Source organism: Sminthopsis crassicaudata, chromosome 3, assembly GCF_048593235.1.
Source record: "Sminthopsis crassicaudata isolate SCR6 chromosome 3, ASM4859323v1, whole genome shotgun sequence".
Lineage (NCBI taxonomy): Eukaryota > Metazoa > Chordata > Mammalia > Dasyuromorphia > Dasyuridae > Sminthopsis > Sminthopsis crassicaudata.
The window spans coordinates 511,372,030-511,389,407 of NC_133619.1; the positions used below are offsets into that span (position 1 = coordinate 511,372,030).

General features: G+C 40.9%; 2 protein-coding genes across 4 annotated transcripts in view; one reads left to right on the forward strand and one right to left on the reverse strand.

Annotated features, from left to right (window-relative positions):
- Nucleotides 1-7,424: 7,424 nt before the first annotated feature.
- COA4 (cytochrome c oxidase assembly factor 4 homolog) lies at nucleotides 7,425-11,391 on the reverse strand. Of its 3 annotated transcripts, none has more exons than XM_074304037.1 (2): nucleotides 11,216-11,391; nucleotides 7,425-8,217 (listed from the first exon to the last, which is right to left on the reverse strand). In XM_074304037.1, exons 1-2 carry the CDS (start codon nucleotides 11,389-11,391, stop codon nucleotides 7,920-7,922), a joined length of 474 nt encoding a protein of 157 aa, XP_074160138.1. In that variant the 3' UTR covers nucleotides 7,425-7,919. The 3 variants fall into 3 exon arrangements, with proteins under 3 accessions (XP_074160138.1, XP_074160139.1, XP_074160140.1); XM_074304038.1 differs by having other exon boundaries at nucleotides 11,220-11,357; XM_074304039.1 differs by lacking the exon at nucleotides 11,216-11,391 and adding an exon at nucleotides 10,935-11,172.
- The window catches only part of PAAF1 (proteasomal ATPase associated factor 1), a 54,827-nt gene continuing 48,679 nt past the window's right edge, over nucleotides 11,231-17,378 (forward strand). The window contains exons 1-2 of the mRNA XM_074304033.1: nucleotides 11,231-11,652; nucleotides 15,759-15,799. Coding sequence (XP_074160134.1) covers nucleotides 11,606-11,652; nucleotides 15,759-15,799 — 88 coding nt within the window. The 5' untranslated portion in view covers nucleotides 11,231-11,605. The remainder of the gene's footprint in view (nucleotides 11,653-15,758; nucleotides 15,800-17,378) is intronic.

A 17,378-nucleotide genomic window follows, 5' to 3' on the forward strand; every position in this document is an offset into this window, starting at 1 on the left:
GTGATGGGAATTAGAATTAGATAGCATTTATCACTATGTTCCATGGAAGCTTTTGTTAACCTCAGAGTTAGAGGGTTCCCTCTTTGCTCTTACTGATTCTAAAAGAAAAGTGCACAGGGTTGAGATTGGCTCTGAAGAATCTCCTAAGATTTCTTGTTACTATACTATTGTTGACATTAGTATTAATATCTCAATATATTAATGGATTTGTGATCTTGAGGAATCCTTGGTAGCTAGGCAGACATTGACAGAAAGAGCCTGAATTACTGTATATAATGTGAATTCCTAGTTACTCCCTGAAGCAAGTGGGGAAGAGCACTGATGGGATCATCTGGGCCTTATGGTGGGGGCCTTTTCCTCTACTAGGTCTTTTGTTCTTTGACAATACCTCTCTGACAAAAACCATCATAACTAATCAGAAAGCCAAGGTATGAGGTCAGGGCCCCCCTGCCCTTATATTTCCCCTATTAAAAATCCTCCATGTACCTCAATTAATTAACTCCCTTTTGTGGTTAGTTCACTTGGTAAGCATTACAATAGATACCCACTATTAGAGCCCTAACTCCTTTTGGGGTTAGCCTATCATTAATCCCCTACTTGTCGCCTAAATGCATTTCCCCCATAATAGTATCTTTCTTCTTAATGGAATCTTAGGCCCCTTATTAATTGCTAAACCCCCCTTCCTTATTAAAAATATTTATGGATTTAGCCTTCTTTTAGCAGTGTAATAAAATCTTTGCCCTTTGATTTGGAGAAGGTCTAAACCTACAAATTCTTTCGAACATTGACATGTAACCCCAATATACTTTTGTGGTACAACACCCCTGAACCCCAACAATCTCTTGACTATGTCTTCTAAGTTGTCTTCTAACTTGAAAATCACAGCCCATCCTGGTTATTTTTGTCCTCATTCTTTCACAGATTTTTCAACATGTTAGAAAGTTTCCTCTAGATTTATTTTTACTTTGAGAGTACCTACAGAGCTTTCAGGCTTTTCAGGTTTGTCTTATCATAAAACTGCATGCCATACTCTAAGATAGTAAATATTTTTTGCTCATTTAAATTTTCCTGTATGGAAAACAGTACACAAATTGATCTCTATAAAGACCATGTTAGTGCCCTGGATACCTTAGAATCAGCCTGAGTCAGGATAAGCAAAAGTCTTTATTCTTGGTCTTTTGGGATCGCCTTTAGGGGAATAGATATAGGAATCTTCACACCTCCTTTCTCTCTCTCTCCACCAACAAAGAGTGATCCTGCATGTCCTACTCCATCCTCCGATGCCTCCTTTCATTTACTATATACATCCACAGATCAAGCCAGCACAGGTTGGTGGGCGGGTCATTCTCCAAGTATATGCTAATAGAGTATTGTCCAAATGGTAATTAGCCTCAAGTGCTTGAACTCAGTACAACTCAGAATTTTAGCCCTTTACATCTCCTGCTTTCTTTTGTTTTAGAACACATGGGTCTCGCTATTCCTGACTTCTCAGGAAAGGAAGTGAAAACACCAAAAACTACATGATCACCCCCCACCTCCCCTATCTCAGGAAGGGAGATGAAAAGCACCAAAGGGAAGTGGGGATTGCTGGCAGGTTTCTGAGCTGAAGGGTCTTACTAAAAACAGGTATGCACAAACCCATCAGCATGGGAGGTAACGCGCAGGCTTTAATGATGACTCTCCCCACGGCTTTAATGATGACTCTCCCCACAGCCAGTGCAGGCTCAATGTGGTTCAACAAACATGAATTGTACATGTAAGTAGTGCTATAACAAACAATATAAATCAACATGGTGTTGTAAAAGATTTCCAGAAATCCTAGAAGGGTATGTAAACATCAGTCACACATACGTGTTCTTCAGCAGCCAAAAGAGAATACAAAACCAATCTATTGTGCATTGTTTCACATGTCAAGGAATCCAATGATTCCTGTAAGTTTTTGAAGTCCTGCAACAGTCTTATTATTTCTCAGAAAATCCAATGATTCCTGAGGGTTTTCAAGTCTTACGACAATCTTACCATGTCTCAGAGAATCCAATGATTCCTGAGAATTTTCAAGTCCTGCAACATTCTTATTTATTTTTCAGAAAATCCAATGATGACTGAGGGTTTTCAAGTCCTGTAACAGTCTTATTATTTTTCAGAAAATCCAATGATTCCTGAGGGTTTTCAAGTCCAACAATCTTATCATATCTCAGAGAATTCATTGATTCTTGAGGGTTTTGAAGTCCAACAATTTTTGATGTCCATGAGTCAAATACCATAACTACCATGCTCTTTCAGTGGTGGGCACAGTCAGCAATGGCACCACCCAATGTTTCTTGGGTCTTTTCCTTCTCCATCTGTGGAGATATAAGCAAACCCTCTCCCCCAAGCAGTTAACCTAACTGGTCCCTTCCATTCACCATTTTCTGGGTCTCTCCATATCACCTGGCGATTATCTAAAGATAGTGGAGCTGCTTGCACTGGACACTGCCCTTCCAGTGGATTATAAAATCTGTCTCCTGGAGCCAGTGCATCTTTATCAAAGATAAAGAAGTTAATAATATAAAGAGCTAAATTTAGAAGTTCTATAGGATTACCTGTGACTCCCCCTTTCTTTTGTTTTTGGAGGAGCATCTTAATGTCTCTGTTTCTCCTCTCTACTATTGCCTGTCCTTGAAGATTAAAGGGTATGGCAGTGGTGTGTAAAATCTTATACTGTGCAAAAAAGTGTACAACATGTTTAGAAGTATATGCAGGTTCATTGTCTGTTTTTATTGCTTGTGGCACACCCATAAGTGCAAATGCTTGCATAAGGAATTTAGTGACCAGTTGGGCTGTCTCTTTTGCTGCTGGTATTGCAAAAGTGAATCCTAAAAAAGTGTCTACCACAACATGGATAAAAGACAGACAACCAAAAGATTTATAATGGGTCATATCCATTTGCCAGATTTCATTAGGTCTCAAACCATGAGGGTTCTTCCCTGGAGGGAAAGTAGGAGTGTGGAAAGGAAGGCAAGCTAGATAGGCTTTTACTATGCTCCTAGCTTCCTCTCTTGTTAATCCAAATTGTAAACATAAAGCTCGAGCAGCCTGATGATATTTAAAATGAGATTCTTGTGCTTCTTGAAATAAAGGAGTACTGGCTAACATGGTTAGAAGGCTATCTGCCTTTGAATTACCATCAAAAATAGGACCTGGAAGTCCACTATGGGAGTGGACATGCAAAATATAAATCTTACCTGGATGCTTTCTCGCTTGCTCTTGAAGTTCCTTAAAGAGCTGATATATATTGGAGGCTACAAATTTTATTTGGGCTGTGGCAATTCTTTGTACCACACCTACTGGATAGGCTGAATCAGATATTATATTACAAAGGTACTTTCCACTAACTGCTGGGTATCAGAGGACTCAAGATGAGAGAAACATAGGAAACGGGGCTTTAAAATTTTTTTTTTTTTCTATAGTGTTTTCCCCTTGAAACCAGAAACCACAGGCTACATTCCAAAGATGGTTGCATCTTTAATTGCCCATATTCCCAAAGTCAGCAGCCCTCAAAATCAGGTTGGCCAGTTTGCTTTGGAAGATAAAGTAAGGGGGAAGGAAAAGTATTATTTTACTCATCAGTTAAAGCATATTATATAAGTGCTGCTCTAAATTGAGCCCACTGGAAAATTCCCAGTAAGTTTTAAAGCCAAAATTATAAGTTTTGTCCTGAACCAAGCAAGTAAGTGGCCATTTCTCAGACAATGTTCTCTACCTACTCCTGACTTCAAAGAACAGTCATCTCATAAAGGTCAGCTGTGGTGTGGACCAACAAGAGAAGCCACAATCAAGCCCTGAGAGTTTTAGGGGCCCATAGCTACTATGTGAGATGGTTTTCTGTCATCATGTAGGACAGAGGAGGCTTTCATCTCTGGGGGTTTTCCATAGCCCTAGACAACATAATAAGTTGGGGTTATATTATATACTTAATAACATAATTGCTGTTTAGAGGCAACATGGCACAGTGAATAGAGAACTGGATTCAGTGTTAGGAAGACTGGGGGTTGAGTCCCACCACTGACACATATTAATTGTGTGACTCTGGGCAAACTATTTAATCTCACAGAGCTCTAAGGTGTTAAGCTTTGGTGGTAGAAGGAATTTCCTCATCCAGCAATTTCCTACATTAATGAAAGCACAGATCACATCTCTATACTCATTCCTATCCCTGTTACTTACACCAGTATGAACTTTTGAGTCCGTTTCCTTCTCTGAACAAAGATATTTATGTGTTAAGTGGTAAATGACTTCTAAGGTCCCTCTCAGCTCTAAATTCTATGACCATATACAATGCTTTATAACAGTTAAGTGTTGTGTTCAACAACAAAGTGCCTATTACCATTTGCAGTGTTATGTTAAGCACTGGAGATACAAAAAAGGTGGTGAGGGACAGAGGGCAGAGCCAGGATGAGGGAGTAAAGTTAAGGACTTGCCCAAGTTCTCCCCCAAACCCCTCCAAATACCTTTAAATAACAATTCTAAGAAAATTTTAGAGCATCAGAACCCTCAAAAAGACTGAGTGGGACAATCTTCCAGCCAAAGAGGTCTTGGAAGGTCAGCAGGAGGGGTCTGTAGCACTGTGTGGGCCTCAATCACAGGTAGAGTCAGCAGAGCTGGGGCCCCAGGAACCAGAAACCTCTAACTTGGCAGTGATCTCTGGAGGGTCAGCCCACGGAACAAGGACGACTCAGCAGGAAGGGTTTGCTGTGCTAGAGAGTGAGAGCAGGCCCAGCTTGGGATGGGGCTTTAGGAGCCACTGACTTAGCAGCAGGGGCAGCAGCTTCCAGGGATCTCAGCACACAGGTGAGGAGGAGGGTAGACTGCGGGGACCTCTTTACTGACACTGTGCAGGGCTTTGCTGTTTGCCCACACCCTGAGCTGGGTAGCAATGTTAGTTAGCTCACAGTCCAGGTCCCTAGTAGGATCTCTGAAAACAGCTCCCCAAAGCCCCTGTAGTTTGGAACATTGTATTCTCCATCCTGAAAGCAGAGCCCTACTTCAACAAAGAATTAAAAGCCAATAGGCTGAGGAAATGAGCAAACAATAGAAAATCGTTCTGCTGAGAGGGTGATAAAGCCAAAGCTTCTACATTCAAAGTCTCCAAGAAAAATAATAATTGAAATCAGGCCATGGAAGAATTCAAAAAGAATTCTGAAAATCAAGTAAGAGAGATAGAGGAAAAATTGGGAAGAGAAATGAGAAGAAAAAGATGCAAAAGGAAGTACAAAAAGCAAATGAGAATACCTTAAAAAGCAAAATTGGTGAAATGGGAAAGGAGGTACAAAGGCTCATTGAGGAGAATTTCTTAAAAATGAGAATTGAGTAAATGGAAGTTAATGACTATGAAAAATCAAGAAACAATAAAACGAGACAAAACAAAAAGAATGAAAAAAAACAGAAAACGATGTGAAACATCTGGAAAAACTAACCTCGGAAAAAAATCCAGGAGAGAAAATTTTTAAATTACTGGTCTATCTGAAATCCATGATCAAAAAAAGAACCCAAACATTATCATGCAAGAAATTATCAAGGAAAAGTGTCCTGATAGAGGGTAAAATGGACACTGAAAAGAATCCACTAATCACCTCCTAAAAGAGATCCCAAGATGAAAACATCCAGGAATATTATACCCAAATTCCATGGAGAAAATACTGCAAGCATCCAGAAAGGAACAATTCAAGTATAGTAGAGCCACAGTCAGGATAACATAAGATTTAGCAGTTTCAAAATTAAATGACCAGAGGGCTTGGAATATATTATGGAGAGCAATGGAGTTAGGAGTACAACCAACTATCACCTACCTTGCAAGAGTATTAATCCTGCAGGGGGAAAAGATGGAAATTCAATGAAATAGAGGACTTTAAGGCATTCATGACCAGAACTGAAAAGAAAATCTGATTTTCAAATACAGGACTAGGGAAAAACAAGGTTTATTTGTTTACATGATGATATCTGTAACTCTTGAAGAACTTTCTTCTTATTATGGCAGTTAGGAGGAATATATATAGACAGAGAGCACAAAGGTGAGTTGAAGAGGGCTAGTGGGTAGAGTTCCCAAGTTGGTTCTATTTACAAACTGGGTTTCAGCTTGAGCTGGAATTTGAGTAGAATTGAATGAGTTTCTTTAATTGAACAGAGTTGGATGGAATTCTTTTAGCTCAGGATTGAGCCAACCCCACCTAAGTAACAGAATGAAGCTGTTTATCTTGTTTCCCTCAGGCGGGGTTCCTCACTGAGGCAACATTGAATTTTCGGGGTCCCTTCTTCAACATGAATGAGGAACTCATTAAAGGAGCCTGAGTAATGTCAAGTAGGAGAACTATTGGAAAAATCTTGAAGGGAAATAGTTCCATATGGACCAAAAGTTCTAGCCATGAGATTTAGCATTTAAGAGATCATCAAACGAATGATTTCAGAAAAGCCTGGAAAGACTTACATAAACTAATGCTGAGTAAAGTGAGCAGAACCAGAAAAACCCCTGTAGCAACAGCAAATCTGTATGATGATCCACTCTGACACATTTGGATCTTCTCAACAATTCAGTAATCCAAGGCAATTCCAATAAACTTTGGATAGAAAATGCCATCTTCATCCAGAGAAAGAACTATGGAGACAGAATGTGGATCAAAGCATAGTATTTTTACCTTTTTTCTCCCTTTCTCATGGTTTTTCCCTTTTGTTCTGATTTTTCTTTCAACATAACTTATCTGGAAATATGTACAAAATGAATGCACATATATAACCTAAAATTTTTTTAAAAAGAGAAGTTTCAATTAATGGTGGGAATAAGAAGCTAGTGGATAGATGATTTAGTGTCAAGTGAGAGAATTGAGGCATTGGGTGGATACGATCAAAACCCATCTGTGGCACCCCCTTACCTGACAATGTTCAAAAAGCTTTATCTGGCTAATTCTAGGTCCTCTAATCAGGTACAAATCTATTTTGGGGGACTTATCTCACATTAATCCACTTCATGAACTCCAAAATCCAGCCTAACTGGATAATTTTCTGCCTTCTTCACTATGGCCTGTATACTTCTACCCAACTGTTCTCTTTATTTTTAAAAAGCCAGCATGCAATCATGGAAACCCAGAATTTAGATTCAGAAACCTGGATTCAAATCTTGTTTTCATCTTGGGCAAATCATTTAACTCCTACAAATGTATTTCTTTCTTTGTAAGATTCTACCTCCTCCTCCCTTATGCTCTTCAAATGTACCTATTATTTAAAATCCATGCTAATATTTCCCTTACCAGGAAGCCTTCCCTATTGTCCATGTTGTTGTCAGCAACAATTTTTTCTTCCATACATAACAGATATTACTTGTTTTACAGTCTCTGCATTTTCATGGAATATTATGAATTTTCCTTATTTATACATGTAATGAGTGCAAGCAATCTGACTTAATTACCTGTTTTATTTACCTCTTCAGCATCCAACAATACTTAAGTACACAGTGAGTACTAAATGATTGTGAAATTAAATAGAATGAATGAAATATGGAAAATTTACAATCTTCCCATTTCCTATTTTTCAGCTTTGAAAAGGATCCAGTAAAACTGACATTTTAGGTCATGAATTTATTTTTCATTTAAGTTTCCAAAGAATCAATATAATCCTAGGCACAGGAACATAGCCTTGGGTGGAGGCCTTAAAGAGTTTCTTTAACACATTTTTCCCTCCTCATTTCTCTTCCCTCCAACCCTGGATTAAGCAGTGGATTCTAAGCCAACATCTGCTTAATAAACATTGGCGAATTTGCACTGAATTGACTGTTCTGAGTTGTCTCCTCTCCAGGAGCATCTTCTATATGTTCTTAGTTCCCCAGCTCCCGATTGTCATCCTGAGTTAGGTGGCTATTCAGCCTTCCTCAGTCTAGTTTTCTGGGTGTCTCAGCCATCAGTGGGGATCTGCTTCTGCCTCCTTTGCAGCTCTTCCAGCCTTTGCTTCTGGTATTGGCTCATGCACTCTCTGAAGGCCTTCACTTGGGCCTGGCACTTCCTCCAGTCTTGGTGCTCAGCCATACAATCCTGCACCGCGTGGTGAAAAGCTATGCAACCTGTGCGTGAGATCATCTGATCCACAGGGTCCTCACTGTTGTCATCTGCAGCTGACTGAGAACGTGTCCAGTTGTGACCCTGAGAGGCAGCAGATGACATCTTGCTAACTGAGCCTTGGATGAGTGAGAAACTGTTAGAATTCAGGAAAACAATGTTAGAGATGGGTTAGTTGTGATGCTCATCCAGGGAAAGAGACCCAAGTTTATTGAGTGAATCAGGGGTGGAGCCAGGTCTTCTGGCTTCCAGCCCAGGGCTGTTCTCTCTATGTTAATACCTGGCACTGTGGGTACCATTCCCATAAGTACATTGACTGTTTCACTTATTTTCTGGAGAGAAGCATTCTCTAAGGAGAAATACCAATAATTCATAAAGCATTTCAAGTTTTTGAAGTCCCAAATGTTATTTCAAAATAGTGTGATGATATGGGTGGAGAATGGATTTTTATACTCCATTTACTAGGGAGGAAACTCAAGGTTTAGAAAGATAACTTGTTCAAAGTTGCAGATATATTAAATGAAAGAGCAAGTCAAAAATCTGGATTTCATGAATTCAAATCTATTCCTCATCCCACACTGCTTTTCAATCTTGGACTGAGACTCAGGAGACCTCATAGTGAGTCTCAGCTCCTTCCTCTGCATTTGTACTGACTATTCTACAGCCTAAATACTTGTCCTAAATCAATGATTCCTAAGTAGGAAATGGATTTGATTACTTGATTTCAATATAATTGGTTTCATTTGTAATTCTACTTTATTTTATGCATTTAAAAAACATAGGGGCATGTGGACTTCAATAGACTGTCTATGACCCTGGTCTGGATCCTCTTCTCTCTTGCTTTTTGAGATATTCCTCTCTTCTTGATGCTCTAACCTGTCTAATCAGTTCTCAGTCCCTTTCCCTGAAGAGACATTTCATGGTCCTTAATTGTAGCCCCCTAAATGTGGGGATGTTCTAAGGCTCCATCCTTATCCCTGTTTCCTTTTCTTATCCCATTGAAGGTCCCTGCTCCAATGGATTCAATTTTTTTTTTTTTATCTTTGCAGATAATTCTTAAATCGATACATCTGGCCCTACTCTATCCCTTCAATTTCAATGCCTCCATGTCTTCAGTCACCTGTTAGATATCTATTACATACCCCACCATGTCAAGCAATACATTTAAGATGGAACTCATCATTTTTCTTCCTAAATCTGGTCCTCTTGCCAATTTCTCTCTGTAGATATCACACCATTCAGGTTCCAATGTGGTGTGTCATCTCAGAGTTCCTTCTCCCTCATCTCAATCAGATATTAAAACCTGTAGAGCACATCCCTCCACAACTCTTGCATTTGTCCACTTTTGTCTCTTCTCTTATTTGAGGCGCTCATCATCTTTTACCTGGATCATCAAAATAGTTTGTTAAATGGTCTCCTAGCTTCTAGTCTCTTCCATTTTATCTTTCATGTAGCTGTCAAAAGAAACTTCCTAAGGCACAGGACTGATCTTGTCGATTTGCTGTTCAAATAACTCCTTTGCCTCGCACTTAAGGCCCTTCACAATCTAGCTCCAACCTACTTTTTCATCATTACTGGCCCTTTCCCTCAAGTTCTGCCCTTCTTTGTAGAGCAAGGCCCAGTACATAGCAAGCCTTTAATTAAAGCTTGACTGATCTCAGACCTGCTTTTCCCTGGCCCTCTACTTGAACAGCTTTCCCTGACAGAAATGTAGTGTCCTAATGCTTGCCATTATGCAGCAGCTGGTGGCAGAGTGGAAAGGTTGTGGGCCCGAAGTCAGAAAGAATGGAGTTCACATCTGAACTCATTACTCACTAGTTACTTAACTCGTACCTGCCTCCACTGCATTTCCTCAAGTGTAAAACTGGCGGCTAATAGCAGTTACCTCCCAGGGATGTTGTGCGGCTTGTGAAACGATATTGTAAAATACTCAGCACGGTAACTGGCATACAGCAGGTACATAATGTTTGCTCCCTTCCCTTTCTTTTCCCATGCAGAATCCTCCCTCAGTCTCCCATCTCCCCTCTCAGATTTTCCTGGGGTGCTTTGTCCACATCTCACACTGTACTTTGTATCTCTGTCCCTTATCATTCCCTCCACTGAACCCCGAGACTATTCATTCCTTGAGAGACGGGATTACCACGTTTTACCCCTGCCATTTGGCACCATTTCCTTGGTCTCCAGTAACTGCTTAACACCCATTTTACTAAAGATTTCAGTGATCTCAAGCAAGTCCCTGTTCAGCAAAATAAGGGAATGAGACTAAACAGATTTGTCTGGCTCCGTTAGGCATCCAGAGCGACCTATTTCCTGAGGCAAACCCCAGCAAACTCCCGCCTCATTCCTGGTCGCAGGAGCACTTCCCAGTGCCGGGGATGCCGGGGGGGCCGTTCCGCCGTGGGGCGGCTCCCTCCCATTATAGGACTCGAGAGGACCGCGGCCTCCGTTCCACTTCGCTCCCCGCTCTAGTGCTTTCCTAGGATGACCTTGTTCTCTTGGCTTCTCTGGTTCTGCCCGGGACACCGCTTTTTTCTTTTTAAATATAATAAATCGCACATGTGTGCACACATCCATGCAGATTAACATGCACACCCACGTGTGCATATACACGCACATAGAAGCTTCCATGTGCCAGGCACTTTACAGATCCTAGCTGATTCTCCAGGCAGCGCAGGGAAGTGGCTGCTCTTCTCATCCCCATTTTGCGGATGAGGCGGTAGAGGCAGCGGTGAGGTGACTTGCCCTGGGCAGACCTTGCTCAGTCTGGGCCGCTTTGCTCCCCCCTGGCCGGAAGTCGGGACCCTGGGTTCTAATTCCCGCTCGGAGCCGCGGGCCCTTGAACAAGCGCCTCACCTTTATAAAACGAGGTTCAGCTTTCACTTAACAGCGTTTATGGAGGGCTTACTATGTACTGCCCTCATTAGCGGAGGGGGTGGTTTCAATGACCTAACGGCCTTCAGGGCACAGGGCTGGGGGAGGCTTCCGGAACACGTGGGCTTGGAAGGGTGCAGGGCCCCAAGGACGTTCGGCTACGCTCCAATCTCAGCCGCAACCCACCTCCGCCCCCAGTCTGCCTCCTCGCCCTTCTCTCCCCCCTTCTCGGGGTCTGGGCACATCGGCGCGCAAGCGCTCACCTACCGAACGAGAACGGGCTCGCCCCCGCGTCTACGTGCCGCGCGCGATCTCGCGCCTTCGTCTTACTCCGCGCCTTCCTAGTCCAGATTCCAAGTGCCCGCGGAGCTCGCGCCAAAGCTGCTCTACCATTGGCTGATTTCCGGACCTTGCCCCGCCCCTCTCCACCATTTTCCATCCCTTTCCCTTCCTCCTTTTCTCCCTTCCTCCTTTCTTCCTTTCCCCCTAGCCTCTTCTTACCCCCTCCTCCTTTCCTTTTTCCCCCTCCTTCTTTTCCCACCCTCCTTCCGGCCCGCTTATCCGCCCGGATCTCCTTCTGAATTTCCGCATCCGGCTCATGAGGCTCCACTTCCGGCAAAGAAAGGAAGGAAAGGGGAAGGGGCGGGGACAAGATGGCGGCGCCTATGAGGATTCAGAGCGACTGGGCTAAAGCTCTCAGGTGATTTCCCCTCCGGGACAGGCTCCGCCTTTGCTGAGGGACTAGCCCTACCCTGATTTGTCCTTTAGACTGAGGGAATAGGGTCATGCTGGACCTAGAAGGGAGAGGGGAGGGCGTAAATTCACACTTAACATTCTCTTCCATCCCAGCGGCTTTTATGAAGTGCCTCGAGCGGGGCTGCGGCTGGGGGAGGGTCCTGGGGAGACCGCACTCACTCTGCCCGGATCTCACGTGGCCAGGCCGTACTGCGATCCCTAGGAGCCTGCGGGGCTTTACTGAGAACGGGCCGTGGCAGGCCAGTCTCACTTCGGTTGCTGGTAGCTTCGGGAAAGTTGTAGACGAATGTTCTTGAATTTCGGCCAAGTTTTTGACAGGATCGGGTTGAGAGACAGCGATGGTCCAGTGGCTTTGGAGTCAAGATGAAGATTGAATCATGGCCTTGCAGTTTATTATTAAAAATGGATGAAGATTCTAATTTTTATTAGTATCTTTCACGTCATCGTGTTTATGTCACTGAGCATCCATTGTAACCAAAATTTAAAAAGGGGAAAAAAAAGTTAAGCAGAACTCATCACTGTGAAGTTTCATGCAGTATTAGCTAATACTCTCAATGTTCATCTCCATCAAGGGGGAACTAATAATCTGAGTTCTTGTACTGTATCTTACAGAGTTGTATAGAAAGTGTGCGTGAAGACGCTTTTGTGAATTTCTGCGCCAGGCCCGATAACATTTTGATTGAATTGATTAGTCAGCTTTTATTAACATCTAGTCTGCCAGGTGCTGAAGGTATAAAGACAATACTGAAACAGCTCTTTCCCTCAAGGAACTTGACAATAGTTCATTTGAAAAAAAAAACAACAAAACTTAGAGTTTTAGTTTATAAATTCACTCTCATTTAGCGATGACAGCCCCAAATGCTAAGGCAAAAATGCCAAGACCTCATAAATAGCGTAGTGTCTAGTTTGATGGAGGGAGATGAGAGTCTTAGTGTCTTATGACTAAGTTTTTAATGCCAAAGTATTATGTTTAGTCCTTAAATTGAAAAGTCTACAAGCCAAGACTAAAGCGGAAGGAGTGTTGGGGCCTGGCTTTATGTTTGGACATGATTGTGTATTGGATGTAACCTTTGAAAGTGGAGTGCTACAGATTATGGATGGATTTTCTGCTGCTTGTGCTAATTTTGGTCTAACAATTAACACCAAGATAAAATAGGGGCTCCATCAGTCAGCACCACACTTTCCATATGTAGAACTACTGGTTAGAACAAACAGAGAAGTTTTAAATGTGATAGATAAGTTCACTTACATTGGCAGTATACTTTGCAGAGATGTCCCCAGTGATAATAAGATTGGCACACACATTACCAGAGCTAGCTCATTGTTGGGGAGGTTCTGAAAGAAAGTGTGGGTGAGGAAAGGTATTAGACTGATTCCAAATTGAAGTTCTACAGAGTTGTGCTGACCTCATTGATGTATGCCTATGAAACTTGGACAGGACATCGTGCAGACTGAATCATTTCCATTTGAATTGACTTTGGTAGATTCTGAAGATCACTTGGCAGGATAAAATGCCAATCTCTAAGTCCTTTTTCAAACTAAACTACCAAGGATTCAATCTCTACTGCAGAGAACATAACTCTTTTGGGCTGACCACATTGTTTGCCAAACAAAAAGATTTTTTATGGAGAATTCAACCTGGGCAAGCACTTAACAGGTGGTCAGAAAAAGTAATACAAGGACATTCTCAAAATCTCTCAAGAACTTTAAAATTGACTGACATGGGAGACACTGGCACAGGATTGCCGGTATGGTATGCCTTCAATCAGAGAAGGTGTTGTGCTCTATGAGTGAAGCAAAATTTAGCTCAAAAAAAAGAGATGTGCAAAGTTAGAGTCCATGTTCACATGGACTATTTGTATTCAACCTGTGGCAGAGCATTCTGAGCTCATCTTGGTCTAATCAGCCACAATCAGATGCAGTGTAACTCAACTCTAACTTAGTGATGTCATTTTGGTCCTCTACAAGAGGAAAGCATGACAACCAACCAACCAGGTTCTGGTTATTTCAGGAGTAGCTTTGATAAGCTATGTAGTATGGCCACAAGAAGCTGAACAGGATGGCCCCAGACTTGGAGACGATGCTATTCAAGGCCTGGCTGAAAGAACCTAGCAGGCAACCAACATTTATTAAGTTTTTGCCATATGCTAGTGCTAGACATACAAAGGCAAGCCTGAGACAGAGATGGCCTGTGTGTGTATATATACATAGGAATAAATATTAGGACTTTGAAACCTTTAGCATGAGGAGTTCCTGCTGTGGAGACTCTAGTGCAGGTCCTCCATTCTCTGCCATTTACAGTTTTAAAGAGCTGCCCAGAGCACTGAGAGATTGCCCTGGATCAGAAAGGCAGGATGTGCCAAAGATAACTTTGGATAAGGCCTTCCTGGCTCTGAAGTTAGTACTCTAGCCATTACACCAGGGGTATCAAATATGTACAACACTTCATAGTGTGGCTGGAACCAGATTAAATGTAATTGGGAAATATTTAACAAAATAAAAATACAATAAAATAGAGATAATATTAATATATATTTTCTAAGTTATGCAGTCTGCAGAAATGCTTATATGGTTAAATGATCCTGTTTCTATTTGATCTTGACACCCCAGAACAATTAACACTAAGATAAAACAAGTGCTCCATCAGCACCACACTTTCCATATGCAGTACTATTAATTATAGCAAACAGTGAAGTTTTGAATGATAGAGAAATTCACTTACATTGGCAGTGATGAAGTGTGGGAATAAGGGGGAGAGTTCCCTTCTGCTCAGAGATGCAGCTCTAAATGCAAAAGAATTCAAATTTGGGAACCCCAAAATCTGTGGCAGAAGGAAGTTTTAGTTTTATTGTTCACTAAGAACTAATTCTCTTAGTGGGCAAATTCCTAATGAGATTTGCAAAGAGTGTGTAAATAGAGCCCAGTTTTATCAGCAAATTCTGGCCTGGGCCTGGGGGGCAGTTTGAACTGATTATCAGGGCAAGATCTCCAATTGAATCCGTCTGGAATTTTCTGAAGGAGATCCAGGCCACTCCTAAAAGATCAATGAAGGGTAATTTGACCAAGATCTCCAATGAATGACCCACTTAACTTGGAAAAGGCTTTATCTGGGAAAGTATGCTTTTTCCCACCTTTTTGGAGTCTGAGACCCCAGTCTAGTTTCAGGGTTCACTCCTGTCAGCAGTATGTCAATGTAACACAATTGTCTCTTTTCACTTACATAGGCATATAAAACATATACAAAGTAACCTTAGAGAAGAGTGCCTATATCTTATTGTTTAGGGTGGTGACTCATCCTCTAGGAAATTCATCATGTGGAAGCTGGATTGGAATTTAGATAGACTTAAGAGCAATTAGATAGCAATTGCAGTAGTTCAAGGAGAAGATGATGAGGGCCTGAATTTTTAGCTTGAGAGTATGTGAGTAGAAAGATGGAGAAAGGTGAAGATGTAGAGATAGAATTTGGCAAATTGGATTATGTGGAATAAGGGAGAGTGAGGAGTCAGGGATAAAGTTAAATTTTTGAATCTCTCTGTTTAGCTTAGGTAAGAATTAGTTAAAGATAGTTCTCTTTAGGTATCTGAAGGATCTTTAAACTCCCTAAATAGATTTGTTTAATTTTGAAGTCCAATAGACATTTTTCAGTTCTGTGTAAATAATTTTTTTTGCCCAGATAATAAAACACTTGTGAGAAAGTGAACTGATTATCAGGAAGAAGATTAGATGACTTTTTCTGTAATGCTATAGAGGGGATTCAATTTGATTATTCCATGCTAGGCTGTGTGAGCAATACAAAGATTAAGGGAGGTATGAAATGTCAGGAAGCTTACTTCCTGGTAATTGTAGATAAGATTTATTCAAAACTAATATAAATTAAAGTATGATAATGTATGATAGATATGATTTGCTCCTGAGATATCGGAAGTTAAGATATAATCACTTCTTCCTGAAAGGAAATTAGAGAATATTTTCTTTGAAATTCTATAATTCTTCCTCTTTCTCTGATATCCCTTAATACTAAGCTAATGAGGCTACTATGTCTCTTCACAGGAGGAATGAAGGGGAAGCCTGGCTCAGCTGTCACCCTCCAGGTAATGCCTATGAGTATTCTCAGCATCACTCTTTCCTCAAATAGCTAGATATTCTAGTCCTCAAAAGCAGTCACTCAGCTCCCTCTAGGTTCCCTAATGAGCTAGTCCTCTTCCTCATTGTTGCTATTGAATTTCTCAGAGGCTCCCCAATTGTCCTTTGCTGCCCATATTATATTGATGATTTGTTTAATTTTGAAGTCCAATAGATATTGGACATCAAGGGGCATCACATTGTGTTTCTTTCTCAAAGCCAGTGGCTGATTCAAGGAATTGTTCCTTGTGCTTTTTAATCAGCCCATAAACATTATTTTTCTTTTTAAAAAATGTTTTATGGATGCTTTTTAAAAAATATATCACTTATGTCCTAGTAACCTCTCTAATCACCAAAATAGAATCTTTCAATATAATAAAGTGAAAACAGTTAAGCAAAACCAAGTTGTTATCACAGTAATGTCTGATAATGTGTGCTTTATTTTTTTTTCTTTCTTTCTTTCTTTTTTTTGAACATTGGAAGAGTTTAATGAATTGATGAGGAGTAAAACAAACAAAATTAAAATGCAAAATACAGAAATATTAATACTATTATTATTAGAAATATTAATATTAGAAAAATAAAATGCATGCTATAGGAATATGAATGTTACATTATCATAAAAGAAAAGCAATATAAAAAAATTAAGATGTTTGCCATGTAATAATAATGACTAGTCTTTTCCCTAGGAAAGCTCTTACTTTCCTTTCAACAAAAACAGCTCATAAGTTTTAGATAGTCCTATTACTTCAATGATAACATTTTTTTAAAAATTTATTTTGCTGAGGCAATTGGGTTAAGTGACTTGCCCAGGATCACACAGCTAGGAAGTATTAAGTATCTGAGGCTAGATTTGAACTCAAGGTCCTCCTGACTTCAGGGCTGGTGCTCTATCCATTGCACTAACTAGCTGCCCCTAATGATAACATTTTTGAGAGTGTTCTCCAAATCTGTATGTCTATTTCTAATTCTCAGCAGTTCCATTGTCAACCAACTTGTCAACTACCTTTTGGGTAGTTTTGTTTGAATGCCCTGAGGCCACTTATTTCATGATATTGTTCTTTCCTGGCTTTCTATTTCCAATAATAGTATCGTTGAGGTTCTGTGCAGGTCCTTTGTAAATGAATTTATGAACCAGAAAAGTTAAACTGGCAAAAGAAGTTTATTATTAGAATTGAGAGGTCAGCTTTTGGTGGGGGCTGGGAATAGAGAAATCTTCCTAGCAGAGAAAGTGAATAAGGTCCTGTTAGGGAAATAGATGAGAGAGATAAAGAGGGAGAGCGGGAGAGAATGTGTTTTCAGAGGGCAGAGGTTGCAGGTATGCCAAGGGGGGAGAGAGGTTCCTTGGCATGATTAAGCCCTCTGCAAGGAATGAACCCCAAGTTGCCTCTTTTTATAATTGAAAATTTGGCTGGGGCCTGGGGGACAGTTTGAGTTGGAATCAGACAGATTTTTGGGATTGAATAGAAATTTTCCATTTGAATGAGTGTCCCTGGACTAATCTCCAATTCAATAGAGTTGGATAGAAATCTTGATCTCCTGCTCTGG

Coding starts and splice junctions, on each gene's coding strand:
- COA4 (XM_074304037.1), bottom strand. CDS start 11,391: ATGGAAAATGGTGGAGAGGGGCGGGGCAAGGTCCGGAAATCAGCCAAT. Junction 8,218..11,215: donor AGCCCGTTCTCGTTCGGTAG/GTGAGCGCTTGC, acceptor GAATTCTAACAG/TTTCTCACTCATCCAAGGCT.